General features: G+C 42.5%; 1 protein-coding gene across 1 annotated transcript in view; it reads right to left on the bottom strand.

The window, feature by feature from the left end:
* eys (eyes shut homolog) overlaps positions 1–23,550 on the bottom strand; it is a 334,776-nt gene that overhangs the window by 98,628 nt on the left and 212,598 nt on the right. The window contains exons 34-36 of the mRNA XM_072669909.1: positions 22,763–22,913; positions 20,884–20,996; positions 12,820–13,061 (exon numbers count right to left, since the gene is read on the bottom strand). Coding sequence (XP_072526010.1) covers positions 12,820–13,061; positions 20,884–20,996; positions 22,763–22,913 — 506 coding nt within the window. The remainder of the gene's footprint in view (positions 1–12,819; positions 13,062–20,883; positions 20,997–22,762; positions 22,914–23,550) is intronic.

The raw sequence follows: 23,550 nt of genomic DNA, 5'->3' as shown, positions 1-23,550 counted from the left end.
TTATGAGTAACTAGTGTTCCAATTTTCTCGGCCTGCTCTTTCTTTTCTCGAAATGTTAGCGCTCAATTATGTGGTTTTAGTGGATGCAGCTACAATTAATTAGGCTAATTTATCAGCAGCTTTAGTGAGTCCGAATGTTAAACTCTGAGAGAGTAAAATACGACGAGGCGAGGCTTTAGTACGGATGTCCGATTCAATCAAACTATTAAGTCATTTTAGTCAGGTAGTGGTGGTGTTATCTGTTGCGCCACACCAACCACACCACCAACCATGCCACCTTACATGTGCAAGAGCTCAACCAAAGCTCAATAGAACCAATGACCTTTTAGGCTGTGTGTAAAAGACTGTATATTTCTGAGTGATGTGTTGGCCTCTTATACAAATTCTCCACCTTAAATGGTGCAGCGGCTGCATATTTGTTAGCTGGCCAACACAGCGGTCAAATAACGAACTTAAATGAAGTTGTTCTTTGCTGAATAAACCTGAATTATCCATTTCTAGACGCTCTGTTCACCATGTGCTGACTGTAGTATAAGAAGCTATAAGTGGAGTTACGACAGGACTGAATTTTGGGAGTGGGACCACACCCCCCAACTCCTCCTTCTCCTGGCCTTCAAGCCCTCAAAACCCTGCTTTTCTGTCCAACTCGATGGTTGAGTTGGAAGAGAACAAACGACCGATATGAGTTCCTTTGTGGGAATCCAGAGCTTCCTTTTTTATATGTAAATGTTCACCAATCAATTATGGCTGTATCATGAAGTCATTTGGAAAATTACAAACCAAGCTGAACCTCTTAAAAATGTTTGAGAAGATAAAAAACAAATGTAAAATCAAATATAATTTTGTACAGTTTACAACCAGTAAATAAATAAATAAATAAATAAAATCAACCACTGATTTTCATCCTGATCCAGAATGATCAATAGCAGGCTTCCGGAAATAGGCTACTGTTATTTGCATTTAGTCCCATGTGGTTGCTATGGATTCTGCAATGTGCAGGTATCAATATATCTTGAAATAACTTGTGGCAATGAGGTTGCTGTGGTGTCCCAGGTTGTTGCCATGGCTACACGAAATAGTGTTAACAAAGTGTTAACACTAATAATAGAGACGAGCAACATCCTCTTATTATCCCCCTCATTTGTGTTCCTTAAAATATAGTGTTACCTTATGCTCCTTCCTCCTGGCCCTTAAGCCCTCAAAACCCTGCTTTTCAGTCCAACTCCATGTTGAACAAACGCTGCATCCACCTCCACCCAGTCTCCACCCTTTCTTCCATCATTCGCTACACCAACAGGGAAATCCGGCTTTAAGTGCAGACCACAGAGAAAGCCAACCCAGAGTCCACCCTCCTGTTCTATATAGTATTAAAAAAAGTCTAATTCAGGCTTTATTGCATAAAGAACATCCTCTTAATATCCCCCTCATCTGTGTTCCTTAAAATATAGTGTTACCTTATGCTCTTATATTGACTGTGTCTGGTCTTGAACTCCCCAGTGCTCAAGTATGGATTCCTGTTACACTACTGGGACCAGTCGAAGTGGTCCAAAAGTATCCCTTCTCACAAAAGGGAAAAAAAAAACCCATTGTAGAGATACTAAGATTTGCTGCAACACTGACGATATACAGCTTTTCACCTACTGGAGGCTTATGGGTGCCAAGAAAATCCCTGAAATCCCCTGGAAACCAAGCTGGGCAGTTTTCTCACAGGAGAAGCACAATATATACTTTACTAATGCCCTGACACAAAGCCCGGCCTGTGGTATTAGTCTTGAGGCGAACGGCACGTCCTCGCAGCCGCCGGCTCCCAAAGGAGGCCAGGATCTGACCAAGTTGCAGAAAATTCCTGAAGAGCAAAAACAAAGCCGTTTCATCTTCAGGACAGCTTGACATTAGGTGCGGCTGCTGACATCAAACTTTCCCCCGCATCCAAAATTCACGCGCTACGCCACCTGAAAAAACAACCGATGGTTGAGTCGGAGGAGAACAAACGGCCGATATGAGTTCCTTCTTTAAAGCGGCAGACTTTAAAGAGGATTGTGGGAATCCAGAGCTTCCTTTTTAATATATAAATGTTTACCAATCAATTATGGCTGTATCATCATTTGGAAAATAACAAACCAAGCTTTGATGTTTGAGAAGATTTAAAAAAATGTAAAATCAAATATAATTTTGAACAGTTTGTAACCAGTGAAATTAATAAATAAATAAATAAAAATCAACCATTGATTTCCATCCTGCCAGCAGAATGATCAATAGCAGGCTTGCGGAAATAGGCTACTGTTATTTGCATTTAGTCCCAGGTGGTTGCTATGGATTCTGCGATGCACAATTATCAATATCTCTTAGATGTCTATGAAAAAAAACAAGTGATTGAAAAAAACTGTGGCAATGAGGTTGCTGTGGTGTCCAAGGTGGTTGCTATGGGTTCAGCAATCCAGAATAACTTTATATATTTTTTTTAAATATATTTTTTTTAAATAAACAAGCACAAGGTTGCTGTGGTGTCCCAGGTGGTTGCTATGGCTACAATTAAAAAAAAAAATCTTGACTCTTTTTCAATATGCGTGAACTCACCACCCCTTTTCAAACTGCCAGGCAGCCCTCACGCTCTGAGGAAAGCACCGGATCCCCAGCTCCACCACACCAGCTAACAGACTCCTGTGCCGGCCACCATGGCTTTTAGAATGATGAGAGGAGAGAGAGCGCCATCTACCCACAACCAGTTGAGGTTTCTCGAATCTGGCATGGCTCAGGATTCAAACTTGTGACCCCTGGGCCAGTCCAATGGAACGTTGAGCTACTCTAATCCCCGCCCCATGGACTTTTTTCAATAAACCTATATCAGACTGAGAAGTAAATTAACACTCACGCACAAATCTACCATATAGCTATTTTTTTTTTATTCCAAGTCAGTTTGGAGCATTTCTATTGGTCCATGGATCAGAATTTCATGATGAAAAGTAAATAACAACTGCCAGATTCATATTATGTCAAAAAATGAAAAACAAAAAAATGGAGATCACAACAGTGATGAGATATAGTATTATTTGTTTTTTTTTTTTAATTAAATTAAAACCCCAATAAAGCCTGACTCCTTAAGAAGCCTAGTGTCTGCCAGCGGGACGAAAGTATTGTAAACTTGCAACCCAAAGAACAGCCCACCACCAGAAGTCCCTGTAGCTACTGAGTAATACACCTTCCAGTATCTTCCCTCAGGTCGGCGTTTCAGCCAGTTGAGGATCAAGACCTCCAGACTACAGAGAAGCTTCTTCCCACACGCCATCACACTCATGAACAGCTGAACATTACAAAACTACTTTCTGTATACAGTCTACTACATACATACATCCTATCCAGATGTTCTCTCACTCTCCTTTCTCTGTACTGCACTTTTATTTATCTGATAGTGTCTCAGAACAATCTGTACTACTGTCTCAACCAGTGACTCCTCTGTTCTCCATATTTATATCTGTTTAATCCAGTCGGCACGGTTCTTTACTGCTGCACTTAGCACTTTACTTTAAATATACAACTCTGCACATTTTAAGTTTACAGGTGCGTCTGTGCGTGTATGTCACTGTGTGTGTGTGTGTGTGTGTGTGTGTGTGTGTGTGTGTGAAGGTTGGGTGTGTTTGTTACTTCTGTAATGTCAGTTATCGTGCACTGTGAGCTACTGTAACCAAAAACAAATTCCTTGTATGTGTAAGCATACTTGGCCAATAAAGTCCAACAAATCCACTTTATCTCTAATAGTTGTAGTTGACCAGCTGACCCACGATTGGTGTCCAGCGTTTGCTGCTTTAGCTTCACGGCTAACCTAGCAAACCAATAGTGTAGGGGGGTACCCAACCAATTAGCATCATGCAAACATCATGCATGCCTGAATCGTAACACTTAATGATAAATCATCACTGCCACACCATACAAGAACCTAGTATCTCTAAATATTTTAATAGAAGTCAATAAAAATAAGATGGTCAAAATTTGACAATGCAAAGATCCATTCTTAGATTCACATTCTATCGTAAACCTAAACTGCTTAAATTCTGCATATGAAGACATGAGATTCCAGCATATTTAGCTCAATATGGCTGAATGACGTTGAAGATTGCCCGTCAAACTCACCAACGCTGCCGTATATCCCAGGTTTAACCACCTGAAGTAAATAAAGCGGTCAGATTGCGCTCACTCAACCACTCAACCCAAATTGCTCAATCAAAGTCGCTTCATAAAACGTAAACACGCCCATTCCTCTTTTGTGTATGTGCATATAAAGCGAGCTGGCTTTATTGATAGTTGTTCCCGCAGTCTCTGCGTTATATTGTAGCGGTAAAGTATAAAACATTTAATGCTCTGTAAAAAAGCCAGAGAGTAAATAATGGCTCAGACTGTGGGGAGGAATATGCTGCATGAGTGAATCCAACATCCGGCCACATACAAGGCCAGCGTCTATGCTGCTTCTGGATGTTCTGCAGTGATTCGGTGAGCGTTTGGTGAGGAATACGACTTCCTGTGTATCTGCGGAGGAAAAGTCTGGGGCCTTCTCATTGGTCTGCAGTGCATGGCATATGGCACGCTGTTATGGCTGCCCTAATTCAGTCAGCTCATGCTGCTAACATCATTCCAAGCCTGCGCCGGTGTCAGCAGCCTGCACAGAAGTGCAAAGTCTCCGCACTCGCTGCCTCCAGAAGTGCAGCTCAGTGTGAAATCACACAGCCCAGAGAACCTCCAGTGCCAGCTGATGCGGAGATACGGTTACCCTAGCGCACTGTCACTCGCTCAAAAAGGCCAAAAAGTGAGGGAGTGACACAAACCTCACCTAAAATAAACATGAGATGAACACAGAGGGAAGCAGGCCTAGGTCTGCCGGACATAAAATGGTTAAGAGATATGGAAATTCATATTTACTACAGGACCCAGAACCCATTTCTGCTCATGCTAAAAACCTTGTATCTCAAATTTTCAGCTATCTTGAGGCCTGATAACATTATGATTCAGGCAAGTGCAGTTTGCATGATGCTGATTGGTGGCATATATGCCTCTATTTAATGTTTGCTACATTAGCCTTGACGCTACAGCAGCAAACTTTGGACACCAAACATGTGTTAGCTGGTCAATTACAACTGAGAGGATTCTTTAAAGTGATTCCAGAGAAGCAACCTGGAAAAAACAACCGATGGTTAAGTTGAAGGAGAACAAACGAACGATATGAGTTCCTTTGTGGGAATCCAGAGCTTCCTTTTTTATATGTAAATGTTCACCGATCAATTATGGCTGTATCGTGAAGTCATTTGGAAAATTACAAAACAGTTTGTAACCAGTAAAATAAATAAATAAATAAATAAATATATAAATAAAATCAACCATTGATTTCCATCTTGCCAGCAGAATGATCAATAGCAGGCTTGTGGAAATAGGCTACTGTTATTTGCATTTAGTCCTAGGTGGTTGCTATGGATTCTGCAATGTGCAGGTAATAATATATCGTAGATGTCTACGAAAAAACAAACAAACAAGTGATTGTGGTAATGAGGTTGCTGTGGTGTCCCAGGTGGTTGCTATGGGTTCAGCAATGCACAATATATAAATATATTACAAAAATAATACAAAATATATTACAAATATAAATATAAGTATATAATATAAGTGATTTCAGAGAAGCCTGGCTTGACAAAATATCACACAGGGGTTCTCAATTTGGGACCCCAAAGAAATTAGTAAAACTGGATCTCCAGAATTATTTTTTTTTTTGGCATAATGTCATGAGAAATGGACCAATAGAAATGCTCCAAAATGATGTAAATAACAATATGACTTTACATGGACTTCCATTGAAAGGGACACTGATCAGCCATAACATTAATACCACCTGCTTATAATGTGTAGGTCCCTCTTGTACCAAAAAATAAAAAACAAGGTGAAGCCTGGACTCCGCAAGACCTCTGAAGGTGTCCACCAAGACGTTAGCAGTAGACCCTTTAAGTCCTGTAAGTTGTGAGGTGGGACCTCCATGAGCATCAATATAATCACCCATGATCCTGTTGCTGGTTGTCCTTTCTTGGTAGGTACTGACCACTGCACACCGGGAACACCTCACAAGACCTGCCTGCTGTTTTGAGATGTTCTGACCCAGTCGTCTAGTTTTTCCTTCTCCTGTAACGTTGCTCTGGTTACAATGGCATCTGGCAAGGGGTGGATATATTAGGCAGCAAGTGAACAGTCAGTTCTTGGCGTAAAATAGGCAAGCAGAAGAACCTAAGAACTGAACTGTGATGTCCAAGACGACTGGATCAGAACATCTCCAAAACATCAGGCAGGTCTTGTGGGGTGTTCCTGCATGGCATGCGGTGGCCAATACCTACCAAAAGTGCTCCAAGTAACCAGTGAAGTGCAGGAAACAGGGTCATTGATGCTTATGAAGGTCCCACCTCACAACCTTTAGGACTAGAAGGATCCACTGCGCATATCAGTCTTGGTACCAGATCTTACAGGATGCCTTCAGAGGTCATGTGGAGTCCTCGTCTCAACGGGTCAGTGCTGTTTTGGCGGACACAAGATAGGCCTTTAAAAATACTAAACAGGTGGTTTTAATGTTATGGCTGATCTGTGCACTCTTTTTCACCCAACCTTTAGGCATGGAAAATGCAGCTGACGTCTTCTCCGCTCTGGCTCTTGACGCTGGTGCTGCTTGGCAATCAAGTACAAGAGGAAGCGAAATTAAAGTGGCAAGCATGCTCCTCACCGGAGGGTCAGCATTATCTTGCGCAGATAGTAGCAGCCCCGCTTTCCCCCCGTCCACTCATACAGACCAACATGTCTATCTCGCCGGTCAAGAGGACGCAGCGCTAATAATATTTGCGCTGTTCAGCACCACGATGACTGATAGGCCAATGTTATCAAATTAATTGGGCCTTAATACTCAGGCTGAACTGCTGCCTAGCACAACAGAGCGCTCTCAGGCTGTGCGCTAGCTAAGAGACAGCACTGTTCTGAGATCCAACTTTAAAAGACTTGCTTAGGCAGTTTCTAACACTGTGACATACAGTTATAGTGAGATACAGAAATTCAGGCTGCAAATATGCAAAACAGGTTAAGGCAATTGTGTTGTGTTGGCGTTTTTAGCCTTCATCATGTGTTACCTATATTAGCAATTAAGGTCATGAACTAATCACATCAATGTCCAAAGAGAAAATATGCTTAGCCAATGAGCTCAGTTCCATAGCTATAAAGCAGCCAACTTCATTATATCAGATCAAATGCATTAACTGTGGTTTTCACGATCCAAGGAAGGATAACCGATGAACCAGCGTCAGGGTCATGGGTGCTTAAGGGTCTTTGATGGTCATGGAGGCCCCACCCATCTCACAAAACACAGAAGAGATATAATATAGAAATCATTTTTTTATTTGGTTCTTGAACAGATTAGGAACCAGAGCTTTGGTGAAAAGTAGGTCAGCTATCTGTTCTGAAACCAGGCTGCTCTGGAGCTGGAAGCTAACGAAAGGGATAATGTAAATTATTATTATAATATAATTAAGAATATGTTGCAAACATGGGCAGATGGGTCAGTTCCCCATTGTGAGTCCTGGTTCTTCCCAAGGTTTCTTCCTCCAGCTTTCTTGCCACTGTTGCTTTTGGCTGCTCGCTGGGGGTCTTAGGTTTTCATGTCTTCAGATGTTCTCGATTTCTTGTCTTTTTGCTAATTACTGATTGTGTAAAACCACAGCTCCTCTGCTGTGTTCTCTCTTCACTAGATTCAAAACCTTGACTCTGGCCTACAAAGCCCAGATTAGACCAGCCAGCTCCTCCGTACTTGATGGCAGTGGTCAAAAGACGATCTGCACCAAGAGCCCTTCCAGCTTCAAGTAAGGCTCGGCTCGACCCGCCATCCTTTAAGAGTCCAACACTCGCTGTCTTCAAACCCAGACTGAAGACCCTCCTCTTCTGAGAGTACTCAGGCGAAGAGAAGAGTACTATGGTCTCCTTACTGACTTGTGTTTAGTAGAGTCTAAGATTAGAGGATCTTTGAATTTTAGTCTATTCAAGCTAGCTGAGGTTTTTCTTGGGTAAATAGCAAAGCACTTTTGTAAGTCACTCTGGAGAAGAGCGTCTGCTAAATGCTGTAAATGTTAAATGTAATGTAGGTTGGAGCTGTTTTGAGGGCACATAGAGGACCTGCTTGGGTCCATCATGGATTAGTCAATGTAACATTACTGTAGTTCAACTGTACTGAACTACCTGTCGCCACAAATGAGAAGAAAAGAGCTGCTGTAGCATCGGAATAAGAACCGTGAGCATCAATGAGAACTGCTTCACCTCTCTGGGAAGACGTTATCTTCATTCTGAGCTCACAGATTTTTATCTCACAGAAATAAAGCACTGTATGGGTTGGGTGAAGAATGACCTGCTGCTGTGCTTGTGTTTAGAGGAGACCCAAAAACCAACACATATCATGCGAGAGGCTGGTTGACCAGTCCAAACGGTGGAATTTGCATGCAGAATTTTTACATGTTTAAGACTGGAACACACATTTCTGTTGATTATAATTCATCGTAAAGCTGGAGGCCTCTTTACAGCCGTCTCTCTGAAGCATCCCACAGTGATAAAAGCGAACACCTTCACATCTGTGCATCAACAAATCCCTCTAGCAACTCACCGCAGTGATCCACTAACCCGCACAAAGCCACAAGTCTCGTCATCAGCTGCAACAAAAATAGAAGGCGCTCACGTGCAAGGGGGACGGGGGGGGATTAATGATTTTTAATTAATTTGTCGCCTGTTATTCCACTGCCAGAAGATCTGAATGTTCCATCAATAGAGATGAATGAACTCAGGGGCTCAGCAAATTAGCTCTGTACCTGGGCATCGGCTTATCGACACGGGCCCGAAAGTGTAGCCTCAGCAGGAGACGGTGGGAAACGCAATGAAAACTCAATTAGCATTATGGAGGAACACGGGCCCGTGAATATGAGTGAAAGAGGAACGGCTGCCCGGCAATGTTCACGTCGCGTATCGCACTTAACTCATAATTGATGACGCCACGGTTTAGATGGAGAGCGACAGTAACACAGTGGAAGCTGCTACACGCAAAGCAAGCTTTTAAAGCAGCTCAGTACGTTGGGTGTCAGTCATGATTAAGGAGGTAGTTTCTCTCAGCTTGGGAGCGAGAGGAGGTTAAAAATGGAGCGAGTTACGCAAGAACAGGGCAAACTTTTACATTCGACAGAACCGACATTTAACAGCCTCTCAGATGGAGTTCATAAGGCCTGCTAAATTGAAATCAGACAGTTTAATATACAGTAAATCGATGTGCTGCATATTTATAGCACAACAGTCAACTCATCAATATGGTGCAGTGTGCAAAATGAGGAGCTCAAGCACGATTAGGAAATTCAGGTCAAATCAGGAATGACCTCCAACTCATTCAACGCATTCATGAGCCACTTTTGCAAGGACTCTCGATTCAGGACTTAAATATGTGAGTGTTCACATGCATCTCAGCATGCCTCACCACCTCAAACTCAACCCCAGCAAGACAGAGCTGCCGTACATTCCGGTAACTTCTGGACTTCACCATGATCTTGCCATCTTCTTGGAGAACTCACTGGTCAAGCTCGAAGCTTTGGTGCAGTCATGGACAATCAGTTACAGGAGATTTCTCCAGTTCAACATCCAGAGAATTCCACCCTTCCTCTCTAGAGAGCCGCCCAGGTGCTCAGATGTTTAGTCTCTCGTCACTTCAAGACTTGACCACTGCAGCTCTCTTCTGGCTGGTCCTCAACATTTCTAAGCTCAGGCATGTTCAGCTCCTCCTCTGCTGCGTTCTCTCTTCACTGGCTTCCTGTAGCTGCTGCCCAGGTCCTCAGATTCAAACCCCTTACTCTGGCCTACCAAGCCAAGACTGGACCAGCCAGCCCCTCCCTACTTAATAGCAATGGCCAAAAGCTGATCTGCACTGAGAGTCCTTCCAGCTTCAAGTACGGCTCGGCTCGAGCCGCCATCCTTTAAGATCCATGGAAGACGAGCGTCCAGACTTTTTTCTGTCCTGCACCGAAGTGGTGGAACGAGCTTCCCCTGGGTGTCCGAACAGCAGAGTCCAACGCTCGCTGTCTTCAAACCCAGACTGAAGACCCTCCTCTTCTGAGAGAGGTGAAGAGTACTATGGTCTCAATATTGACTTGACGTTTTCGTCTATTGAAACTAGCTGAGGTTCTTCTTGAGTGAACAGTAAAGGACTTTTGTAAGTTGCTCTGGAGAAGAGCGTCTGCTAAATGCAGTAAATGTAAATGTATTGGGCAGGCGAGGGACTCAACTCCACAACCTCCAAGCCAACAGACAGGTCCTACAGTGCTTGGACCCCTAATGATAGTGGAAAGTAGCAGCTACCTTTTATGTGATGCTTTTGCTCATCATCTTACATTTCTAGAACAGTGCAATTTGTTCATTTTAAGAGCAATCGGACAAATACTTTTCCATAGAGAAGTTGTCAAGTGCAAAAATAAGCATTGGGTCTATTTTGGAGGCATAAGCCTAACGGTTTCTAAGCAGCAACTGCAGAAATGCAGTATTTGCAGTATTAAAAGTCATGGCATAGCAGTATGTAAATGGATCATGAAGTTTTACCTCAGGGAACAGTTTGGGAGCGCCCGCACCTGTACAAGTTGTAAGTTGTCTTCTTGTGAGGGGAAACTGAATACTGGCTCATAGCAAAAATTATTACCGTAAATTACCGATATTCGAGCGAGGCCTGACAGTGGGTGCCATATAAATGGGACAGCCCATTTCTGAAGTTGTCCGGGTATCTCACATTCCTCGACCCAGGGTGTCCTGGGAATACGTCCTAGCTGGACAGCACAGTGGGTGGTAGTAGTCATGACCAGCAGCGCTTGGCTAGAATTGTCCCACAGACAAACAGATAAGCAACTCTGCCAGACATCAAATCCACATTCAACACAGTAGGTCTCACACACATATCCCGCCTTCTTTAGCTTCAATGGGGCATAGCAAAAGTCATGTGACAGGATACTTCCAATAAACCAATCAATAAACACCTGCTTTGGACCTAAAGGCAAGTAATTATTTATATTTCACAACAATAAGCTAGTTATTTACCCCCTGATATTTTAAACAGAACACCTACCCAGCCTACATGCTCCGGTCACCTGTGTGGAACGTGGGCTAGGTGGGTTCCAGGTGGGCATGGGATGGGCTCTGAGTGGGTTTGTACATGCATTGTTGCTGGAACTCAGTTGGGCTTTCCCATTGTTACAGCCCACCTTAATACTACATGGGTCCAATCTAGGCAGTTGGTGGTTGGTGTGGCGCAACAGATAACACCACTTGCTGCCACTGAGCTACCACACTATGTGGGAGGCTGGGGTTCGAATCCCAATCTGGGTGACTATGCTGCGCTACATCAATAAGAGTCCTTGGGCAAGACTCCTAACACTACAATGGCCCACCGCTGTAATACGAGTAACCTTGTAAGTCGCTCTGGATAACAGCGTCAGCTAAATGCCGTAAATGTAAATGTAGGCCCTGTGTGCAGTGTACAACCCAATAGGGCCCATGTCTAACCCCTCCTGTCCCATCACTCACCCAGGTGGGCATCCATACTTTGGGCCAATGTGGAATTTATTACTCAAGCATTGCTTAAATTCCCTTTATTGTGTTCCGGTACCAGTCCATACCAGTGTAGAACTGTGCAATACAACCACAAGAAGCATTTACTACAGTAAAAAAGGAGGCTGTAAATTGCTGAAGTTGTTAAATGGCCCATTAATGCTATATCTACAAATCATACTGTAATCTGGTCTTCAGCAAAGATGGTATCTCTGGCTACGACAGCATGGAGCCTACAGCAGCTCTAATGTAATGAGCCTCCAGCATCTGAACTGCCGCAATTAGCATCGGCCCCTGATAGACACGGCTGATAGGCCTGATTTATACAGTCGAGCATATTTACTCACACGGACATCACCCTGCTGCCCAGCAAGGTTTCAGTAGTGTTCAGTAGTGCAGCTCCACTCATTAAGTGTTAAATGTTGTGAGCGGATATTTGCCAAAAAGACTTAATATACAGTTCTGTTATTCTGGCACTCTGGAGAATCCCAAAATCCACAATTGCAATAATGTAGTACTTTCCAAAGCTTTTCGATTTTTGGTGGGGTTGGTTTTGAGATACTTTAAATATCTTCATCTACGTTCTGATGTCTGATATATTCTGATATGATGTTGGGTCAATGATACTTCTAGGATTTCCTTAAAGAATAACCTTGATGTACAGTGTCCGGGTTCTCACTCCTTCTAGGAAAAAATTTCCAGGACTTTTCCAGGACATTTTCCATACCACACTGCTGTGTTCTCCCTCCACCTCCGCTCAACTACAGTTTCCACAATTCCCCACCTCAGGACATCAGTCACACCAACAACCTCAGCCAATAAGTGACTGTTCTCCCATTTAAACTCACCCGAATACTAAGCCCACACAATCCCAATGCTTCCTATAGATACCTGACACCTCTACCAGGAGTAGCCAGCACTGGCTCCGTACTCTTGGTTGTGGGGTTGGGCTGGTGACACTCACTCAAAGTTAGGTTGTTAGCAAAATGACCAAATTCAATGACCAAGAGTTTATTTATTACAAAGCACTGGGTTACTGATCACAGGGTTGTGGGTTTGATACCCACGTATACTAATCTGCCACTGTTCGGTCTTCAGTAGTTTCCCAGTCCAGCAAAAAAAAAAAAAAAAAAAAAGAAATCGGCAACTAGAGGTGGGCAGGAGCCTGGGAAAAGAAAATAAAGGAAAGCCTACCTTTCTCACACAGGCGCCCCGTGAAGTGGAGAGGGCAGTCGCAGAGGAAAGCAGCAGCCCCGCTGGGCAGGGACAGCGGCCGGCATGTGCCCCCGTTGCGACAAGGCCCATCAGCACAGGGTGACGGCGGAGCAGTGGGGAGAGGGGTCGTGCCGTCAGCTCCACTGGGGGTGGTCTCTGCTGGGCTGGACACAGAAGGGGGAGCAACAGTGCCCGCTGGGGGGTCCTGGTGCCACAGAGACCTACAAAACACAGAAGCCAGTCACGTTAAGCGTGTTATTTGGATTGATGGGATTTTATTAAGGGTAGTAGTCATAGAAACCATTCACACCTGGTTATCCAGGATATAATAATATAAACAGTCATAAATAGCAGCTTTTATTTAGTAGTTTTAATACTTAATAAATTAAACATAATATTACAATAATATATTATTATTATAAATATAAATAAATAAATTATTTGACATTGACTTCCATTAAAAGCTGCATTTCTGTAGACTGTAAATTAAACTCCCAACAGGAGCTGCACTGAAGGAGTGCCAATGCCCCAAGAAAAGGCCTCATACCAACCCTACATGAGGCACCAAACAGCCGAAACAATAAAACCACCTGCCTAATATTGTGTAGAACCCCCTCATGAAAGCAAAACAGCTCTGACCCGTTGAGAGTGGAATCGGACCCCGCAAAAATGTCCTGTGGTATCAGACCGTAACTAAGACCAACATTAGCAGCAGATCCTTTAAGTCCTGTTAGTTGTGAGGTGAGGCCTTCATGAGCATCACTTTGCACCGTTTGTTCTTCCTTGAAGCACTTTTGGTAGGTACTAACCACTGCATTCCAGGAACACCCCACAAGACCTGCCTGAATGTTTGCTGATGCTCTGACCCAGTTTTCTAGAACAGCATTTCTCCTGCTTCCAACACATCACCTTCACGAACAGACTGTTCACTTGCTGCCTGATTTATCCACTCCCTGACATGAGCCATTAGAACTAGATCAACAATGTTCTTCACGTTACCTGGCAGTGGTTTTAATGTTATGGCTGATCTGTGTATTTAGGTAATGGAAATGCAATGGAAACCAACAATCAGCGGATCTTTTCAGTAGATCCAGTAGATCTCTTTTTGGACTTCCGGATAAGCTCTTCCATTGGTTCGTAGCTTTTTTAACTGTACTGAAGGAAAGGAGAGAAATGCTACATTATTTTCTGCTTAAGTTTTTTGCTGAAAAGTTCCTTTAACGCAGCATCTCATTAGTAGAGTCGTGGGCGTCTGGGGTAACCCCTCCGCGTCCACCAACACTGCAATTAACTTCAGACAACGGCAGCATGGAAAAAAGGTCTCACGCACTGCCCATTTGTAAAATTAAAATCATAAACCATGTGCAGCTTCAACATCGGTGTCCCACCAGTTGCGTTCCCGAGCCTAAACTGGAATGGGAACACATCCATCTCCAACCGTTTGGGCTGTTAGGAAGAACCAAATTTACAGCACGACGATGAAGTAGGTATCGATCGCTCCAGTGAGAAAGCCCACGAACGCCAGGGAGTTTCGCCTTCCTTGAGCACTAAAGCAATATTTTAGGGCGTAGTTAAAGCTGATATACAACCACCAACGCGTCTCTGCATGTACGGCTCACCACGAGATGTCAGAGAGGGTCAAGCTACAGCACTCACTACAAAGTGAGGACAAGTGAAATGCTTCGAAGGTCAAACAGTCAGTCAATATCAACATCCTGTAGAAACGGCTCTATAGACGTATGCCCAGCAGGCAGAGTGAAACGTGACTCTAATAGCTGGACGTAGTTCGATCTGGTGGAACATGTACTGAGAATGCATATAAAAGGAAATTACTCAAGTAAAAAAAATACAGGTCATAACCAGCAGGTCATGGGTTCAAATCCCAGCACTGGCTGATACTCCTGGGTGGGCTGCTGGGCTAGTGACACTGGCTCAGAGTGGGATTAGTTGGGGAGCAAAATGACCAAGTTTCATTGTAAGCACTGGGTTATGGATCACAGGGTTGTGGGTTCGACACCCACATATACTTAGCTGCCACAGTTCGGCCTCTGCTCCAGGGGAGTCACAGCAGAACTATACACCCTAAAGGGTTAATAACAGCTCCTCCTTTACCCACAGACACACAAAAATGAAACAAGCTGGTCACCAAATAACATACGAATGACCGGGTTATGACCGTCTACAGCAGCAGGAATGCAGCCTATCATTTTATACTTCATGTTTTTCAAGCTTGGCTGTGTGGCATCTGGGCTGAACGAGCAATTTATCAAACCTTTCGGCCCCCTCAAGCTGTTGGCTACAGTGGGAGCTTTCAGGAAAGTGCAGCAACACAGGAGGGCAAAAAAAGAAGCAGCTCACCTCCAAAATTTAACCCATTTTTCAGCTGGGAGGACTAAATTTATATGCACTAAAAAAATTATATAAAAATAAAAGAATTAAACCAAAAATCACAAAGAAAATGTGGGCATCTTGGGTCAGAACATCTATAACCGAGTAGCTAAGTGGGTAGCAGATGACCTGATGTCCAGAATGCAAAGCTGAATATGAGCTCAAATATTTTAAGAAAGATTTAATACACATTTAAATTTTCATCTTTTGCCGTTTTAAAACAGAAGAGGAAAAAAAAGGGCCCAAAGCAAAAGTTTGGGTACACAGTCAGTACTTTGTTACAACCCCCAGAGTCTCTCACATGTTCTTCCTGCTTCTAGTTCTGTGAGGTTCTTGGGTTGACTTGCCGCTCTGCACTTTTGAGGCCTACCCCCAAACCTGAGGGAGGCCGTTATGGATTCTGAAGGACGTTATGCTCCATGTTCTTGGTGTGAGTTTCAGAAACATCAGCCAGGATCACCGTTGCATGTTAAGCTCAAGTATCCAAAAACAGAAAATTCAAACGAACAACCTGACCACAGGAAACACACAGCAGAGCCGCGATCCTCTGCTGGCCTTTGCCAGGACCACGTTCTCCAGCAGTAGCTATTCAGCTGCTCAGTATTCATCTCCACAGAAGCCATTCAGAGAGCACCTACTGATACTCATTCATGCCCTGATAAAAACCACATCATGCTTTGTGAAGCAGATTTCCTGCATTCTGATGACGTCAAGGAAGCAAGAAACACACAGCTGAAAGAGCTCACGCCTCCGCTCATGAATATTCACAGATATGAGCTGGACGTAGCCACAGAGGCTAACTGGCCTTGGCCCATCTGTGCCAACTCTGCCCACTGCAGTTTCAAATATGCTAACAAAACCACTTCTGACTACCAAGGGCTTGCAACATGCATCAATAAGCAGTGGCAGAAGAGAGAGAATACTGTAGTAGCACACAGCTCCTCTAGGGACGACTAAGGAATTTATATATAATGCATAACCTCCCTGACTTTTCCTGCAAATTGTTTTCCACTGCAACGTTATCGCCGTGTGTGGTGCAAACACGGCCTGGAGCTCGCTGGAGTAGATAGAACCTTCTACCCGCTGCTGCCGGGGCGAGAAACGCTCCGAAAAAAACAACCCATGCGTCACTAAATGATGAGTACAGTCAGAATAACTGATGAAGAGACGCATAAGCTAAACTTTAGGCTAATAGATTCTATGTGATGAAGAGCTGCTGCTTCATCAAACAGCTATTACTTTAGCTCCTCAGATGACTTTTCCTGGGACGCCTGAGAATGCCCATTTGCTTTGCACTTCAGATCAGATGCAACTTTATTTGTTTATTTATTTATTTACTTACTTACTTTTTACCCAATTTTCTTCCCAATTTAGCTAATCCAATGAACCCACCCATTCACTAGGACTCCCCCATCTTTCAAAGCTTCCAACAACACTAGTCAGGTCAAGTCAGCCACCGTTTCCTTTCAAACTGCCGCCAATACAGCATCACTTGGCATCTACCCACCCAGAACGGGTGGGAATGGCTAACTGTGCTCTACCTGGCTCCGGCTGCTGATGGCAAAGCACATGAATAGTTGCACTACTGTACTTGACTGTTTGTGTCTGCATACAGCTGCACACATCGTTTTGCACATGTAACTGTTCTTGTATGGTTATATTTCAGTTCATTTTGCACAAACACCACTTTACTACAGACAGTTACAATGTAACTAATGTAGCACATACCTGCACAATGTATATAGCCTGTATAATTCTAAATTGTTTACATTTTATATTTTATTTTATATATTCTCTGCATGTTTAATTTTTGATCCTTGTTATTTGTCTATTTATATTTATACTTTTTATTCTATGACATCCAATGTGGGCAGCAAAGTAAGAATTTCATTGTACAGGGAAACTAGTTTCCTTACTGTGCATATGACAATAAAGCTTTGAATCTTGAATCTTGAATCTGAAGCATGACCCTGGGATTGGAACTCCTAATCCTCGGGCCATAGTGTCTGCAGTGAGCATAGTCTGCAGAGGATTTTTGAGCCCAGGGATGAAGCTGTTCTAGCATGAGGATCTCGGACACATGGGAACAAGGTCTGGGCATTTTCTGCAGTTACCTTTTCACACATGTAGTGCACAGCCGGAGATTTTCTGCGTCGGACCGTTCTCACTACAGGAAATGCTCTGTGGGGTTTAGGAAAGGGGTGGCGCCTGTGTAGCGCCTGCAGGAGGTATAGCATGACCCACTGTGAATTCTCTGGACAACTGCCTGCTCTACTCACACATGGGCTCACTTGGACATCACTCGGACTGTGTACTAGTACAGGGGGCTGGTAGGATAAGGTCCAGTGAATTTTCAGTATAAACAATGCTGCCATCTGCGTTCACACAAAGTTCTGGGTTTTAGATATACCTACACTCGCTTGCCATTTTATTAGAAACACCTACACTATAAGCAAAAAAGGGATCTACATAGCACGGTGTACACACACACACACACACACACACACACACACACACACACACACACACACACACAGCAGAACCCTATATAGAAGTGCTATTATATATAAGATTCTATATACAAGAACTATATACAAGATGTTTCCTTGGAAATGAAGAACCATATAACCAAGCACAGAACCAATTAAGCATTCGAATGGTTCTATACAGAATTAATGTCTTTTCTAAGGAACCCTTGAAGAGCTCGTTTTGGTTAGACTGTTAATATATACACTATAAAAAAGAGGCTTTTCTTGTATATGGAGAACCATGGAACCTGGCAAAGGACAATTTAAGCATTTAAATGGTTCTTTGAGTTTTCATGGTTCTATAAAGAACCAGTGTCAACACTAAAGAACCCATTTTTAAGGATGCACTGTATATGCCAACTAAGCAAAAAGATCCTATACAGTACTGAAAAATGGTTCTTCACTCATGGTTCCACAGTGGAACCCTTTTGGGCACCATATATACAAAAAGTTTTTAAAAGAACCATAAACAAGAGGTTTTACCAAGCACAGAACCGATTAAGCATTTAAATGATTCGTTGGTAGTTTTTCCTATATGGAACCAATGTTATTACTAAAGAACCCATGAAGAACACCATTAAGGGATCAGTAAGGGATGCAGATGCAAAAGGATTCAGTACACAGTAGTACTAAAAACCTTTTGGTTGTTGTACAGAAGCATTTTTTAATGTTTGTTTCCCGTATCTGAAGAACCATCTAACCAAACACAGAACCATTTAGGCATTCAGATGGTTCTTTGAGTTGGCGTGGATCTTTATAGGACCAGTGCCATTACTAATAACCCTTGAGGAACAGCATTTTTTAGGGTGTATATGCTGACACTCAAAGCAAAAGGGGTTCTACATAGTACCAAAAAGGATTCTTTGACCTATGAGAGCCATTTTGGGTGCTGTGTAGAACCATTTAATAAAAAGTTCTTTAAAAAAAAAAAAAAAAAACATGTAGAATCTGTTTTTCCTTTTACACACATGGACAAAATTGTGGATACTCCTCGGTTAATGAAAGAAAAACCCATAATGGTCACAGAAATAACTTTAATCTGACAAAAGTAATAATAAATAAAAATTCTATGAAAATGTACTTAATATTTTCTTAATAACTTAATATTTTGTTGGCAAACAATAAACCTTTTGAGGCAATCACTGCAATCAAACGATTCCTGTAACTGTCAATGAGACTTCTGCACCTCTCAGCAGGTGTTTTGTCCCACTCCTCATGAGCAAACTGCTCCAGTTGTCTCAGGTTTGAAGGGTGACTATTCCAGACGGCATGTTTCAGCTTCTTCCAAAAAGATGCTCAGTAGGATTTAGGTCAGGGCTCATAGAAGGCCACTTCAGAATAGTCCGATGTTTTCCTCTTAGCCATTCTTGGGTGTTTTTAGCTGTCTGTGATGAAGAAACACTTGATCAAGCACAGAACCAGCCCAACATTCGAAGTTGTTCTGGTTCTATATAGAATAAATGCCTTTTTAAGGACTCATATAAACCTTTTTAATGCTATAAAGAACTATATGCTTTCTTTGAGTTGTGACTTGGTTCTATAAAAAAAACCCTTAAATGTCTTTATCAAGAACCCTTGAACCCTTAACGATGCACATCAACACTATGTAGTACTATATGCAGTACTGAAAAGCATTATTTGAGTTAGAAGAACCTTGTATGAATAAAGAACCCTGCAAGAACCCCTATTTTACATGTACACCATGTGCACGTTATAGGTTTACCAGTATCTGCAGGCCTCCTGTTGCTGCAACGCTCAATTCCATCCATCACATCTGGGTCGGGTTTGGGTTTCAGATTTTGCAGTTTCAGTTGGGCCTGACCGGAACAGGTCGGATCGGTCTTCAATTTCATGACCGTTCAGACTTTTAGGCCTCGTCTGACCTGGACTAACCCTGACGATGAGGTGCTGAAGTTCATTTGGAAATCGCAGTTTCGTTAACAGCTGGCCCAGATGTCCTCAACCTTCGTTGTCGCCCCAGTAACAGTAACTAATCGCCTGTGAGCACTTCACACAACCCTGCATGGCTTTTTGCATAAGACGGTGTTTTGACATCTGTTGACACCAGTAACACAAGCATGGGAGATCAGATCCGATTAGTTTCCATAGCAGCTGGTGCTTTAGAGTGTCTGCTGATGCCTGAGCTGAGGAGAAAATATGACCAAGAGCCAGGCCATGAAGAACAGATACACACATAATATTATATTAGTATGTATATTATTATGTATATATATATCTATGTATATAACATATATATGTATGTCTATGTTATATGCTTATTATAATATATATATATATTATATATATATAGATTGTTTATGTTAATTAGAGGATCGTTTATGTCTTTGTGTCATATGCTTGTTAGAAAAACTTAATTACAAAATTAATAGCTTAGATATTAAATATTTATTGCACCACCACTAAAATAAATTCTACAACTAAATTATTGCTAAAATTGGTAAAAGGAGCCTCCAATTGAAGAATCACCCACCATATGGACAAAAGTATTGGGACACCTTCTCATACCCATTGCTTCTTCTGAAATCAAGGGTATTAAAACAAAAGTTGGTCCTTCTTTTGTTGGAGTAACTGTCTCTAAAGTCCAGGGAAGAAGGCTTTCTACTAGGTTTTGGAGAAGCATTGCTGTGAGGATTTGATTGCAATCAGCGACAAGAGTTCGGCAACATTTGTGAGGTCAGGATGTTGGATGACTGATCACCACCCCACCTCATTATCCCCAACTCCCCAAATCATCCCAGCACCATCCATCATTCCAGAGAACACAGCTCTTTCACTGCTCCACAGCTCCTCAATGCTGGGGGGCTTTATACCCCTCTAGCCCACGCCTGGCCTGGCATTAGGCAACATGGTAATGCCAATAGATTCATATTTATCTGCTCCAGAGGGTCCTATTCTTTTGGCAATACTTCTCTACAGGGACTAGACAAACTGTGTGTGTATGTGTAGGTGTGTGCATTTGTACACTTGTGTCAGCAATGGGTGCAACCTTAAGTAACCGAATGCATTCATTCAAAAGGGTGTCCACAAATATTTGGACATGTAGCGTCGAAATTGAGAGAAATCAAACATCTCCAAAATGCTTTTCTGGGAATCCAATCTGGTCTACCTGCAGTTGTCGACGTTGTTCACGGTGACGGCGCTGGATGTGTGAAATCCTCTGAGCTTATTAATTTCAATTATTTCTATACAGCCGGTGTAGTTGTAGAAAGGCTCGGCTCCCTGAGGGAAGAGAAGAGGAGAAGTCAGAGGCTGTTTTTCCAGAAGAAGAAAGCAGCAAAAACAACTCGCGCCCGAGGCTGAGAGTGAAATAGCGTGTACATGCACACACACACACACACACCTACTCCGTTACTATGGAGCTCTGGAAAAGTTACAGCACTCCTCACATGGTATAATCAACAAGACGTGCAGAAGTCATGTAAAGAAGTCATGGAAATCATGTAGTATCTGTACAGGACATTAATTTGCACTCTTAGACGTTCTCACCCTGCTCACCTCGAACAATTCATATCTAGCACATCAGTCCTGCATCTCCATATTTCCATATTTTGGAATATAACCATTATATCCCCTCTATATATCTGTATATATCTGTATAACACCCCACTCTAAAAGTGCCTATATGTTAACAGAAATGTATACATCTGTATATTTCATAGATAAATACACACAGATCAGCCAGAACATTACAACCACTGACCGGTGAAGTGTAGAACCGGGTGTGATCCGGTGGGAGGTGGGATCTACATATTAGGCAGCAAGTCTACAACAGTCAGTTCTTGAAGGTTATGGAGGTCTTGAAGCATAAAAAATGGGCCAAAGTAAGAATCTGAGACACTCTGACACACAATTAAACGACTGGAGGGTCAGAAGGTCAGGCAGGTCTCGTGGGGGTGTTCCCTCCCGGTATGCAGTCATCAGTAGCTCCCAAAGGAAGGTGGTCCAAGAAAGGATGGGGTTATGGGTGCCCAAGGCTCATTGATGCTCATGGGGATGGCCCTACCGCTCAACGTACAGGACTTAGTGTGCCTTGGTGTGCTATTTTGGTGCGGTACTCCGTGGTACCACAGAAACACTGGTGCCAGATACCACAAGAAAACTTTCAAGATCATGCCTAATTCCTAAATATTTTCTCCTTAACAAATAATAAAAAGTGATCCATTAAAAATCATAAAAACAAATACAAAAAATTGTTATAAAATGTTTTTATATAACGTAAATGTATCATTTACTATATATATATATATATATATATATATATATATATATATATATATATATATATATATATATATATATATATATATATATATATTTTTTTTTTTTTTTTTTTTTTTTTTTTATTATTACTGTCCCCAACTACACCATTGTTTATTCCTAAAGGGTCATAAGTGCCCAAGGCTCTCATTGATGCTTATGGGGGCCCCATCTCATAACCTACAGGACTGTGGTACCCTGTGGTCTCCGGCACCAATGCTTTAGAGTTTGTGTGTCCAAGCTTTGATGGGTAAAAGCGGTTTTGGTGGGGGTGCACACAATATTAAGCATAACATAAAAACCAAAATATTGATTTTAATGTTATGGCTGATCTGTGTGTATATTAATAGCTTGTAGATTTGGAACAGACAGTAGAAAAGTGTGTGTATGGTGTGTGTTAATGTGTGGATTTTATGCACATTACTGTATACAGTGTGTATTTGGTAAGATTTCCGCTGCGTTAATGCGACGTCACAATAAAAGAGACTTGACTTGATCCTGCGGTATTAATATAGACAAAAAGCTTGTGTATTGCTCAAAAGCCAAATAGGATGTAATTTAACTATGGATATTTACTGCTATTTACAGCATTCGGAAATTGGATTTACTCCACTGGTAAGTTGTCAATTAGGTCAATTAGATTTTTCGTCAAACTATTCCTTCAAGACTTTCCACGAGATGCTGCCTAAAATAGCCTTTTCCCCCCAAGGGAACTGCTGGAATCATACCTTGTATGGAGGGTGACTGAGTGGGAGGCCTCCTATGAACACATGGCCTGTCCTCTGAACGCTCAGCCCGGACCAGTAATTGCTCGGGATGCTTCGGACTCGTTGAAAGCCGGACACGGCGACCTCAGCTTCACAAGGAGCCAGATACTGTCTGTGGGGGCAAAAGACTTCCCTTAAACTGATAAATCACAAAGAAACCAAGCTTAGAACTGAACAGCAGGGAACGGCAGAGTCACCTCCGCAGCGTCTGGACCGTGCTTATCTGTTTACTCGCTGCTAGCAAATACGCTAAATTAATGATGTTGTTTATCATAAATCCCACTAAAGTAGTTTAACACTCTCCAGATTATGCTAATAAGACCCCCACCCCGCACCCCCAGCCTCAAGAACACATGGCGGCTTTAAAACTCTTATTTTATCTTTATTATTATTTTTTATCTCTCTCTTTTTTTTTATTTTTTATATTCTAGACCCAAAACAGGTTGTTGGGAATAAATGCAGTGTTTCCATGGATACCGGCCGAGAGAAGGGAGTGCATTAAGAGTGAGGCAGGATACACAATGAATTGGTTATTCATTATTCCTGGCAAAATGCAGCTGGTTGAATTTTAGCACAGAGTTATGACTTTGAAGTTTTCACTTTTGCCTCGGCGCTTGATGCGCGCCTCCGGTTTCTGCAGGCTCAGCCTCCGTGCTGAAAAGAAAGAGAAGCGAAGGACATGAGGGAGAACTGCTTTCCACCTGTGTTTTCAGGCTGTTTACCACAGGCAAGCCATAACACGAGGCTTT

The sequence above is a fragment of the Salminus brasiliensis genome, chromosome 24 (genome assembly GCF_030463535.1).
Source record: "Salminus brasiliensis chromosome 24, fSalBra1.hap2, whole genome shotgun sequence".
Lineage (NCBI taxonomy): Eukaryota > Metazoa > Chordata > Actinopteri > Characiformes > Bryconidae > Salminus > Salminus brasiliensis.
The sequence above is the reverse complement of the archived record's forward strand: the minus strand, read 5'-3'. Positions and strand labels throughout refer to the sequence as shown.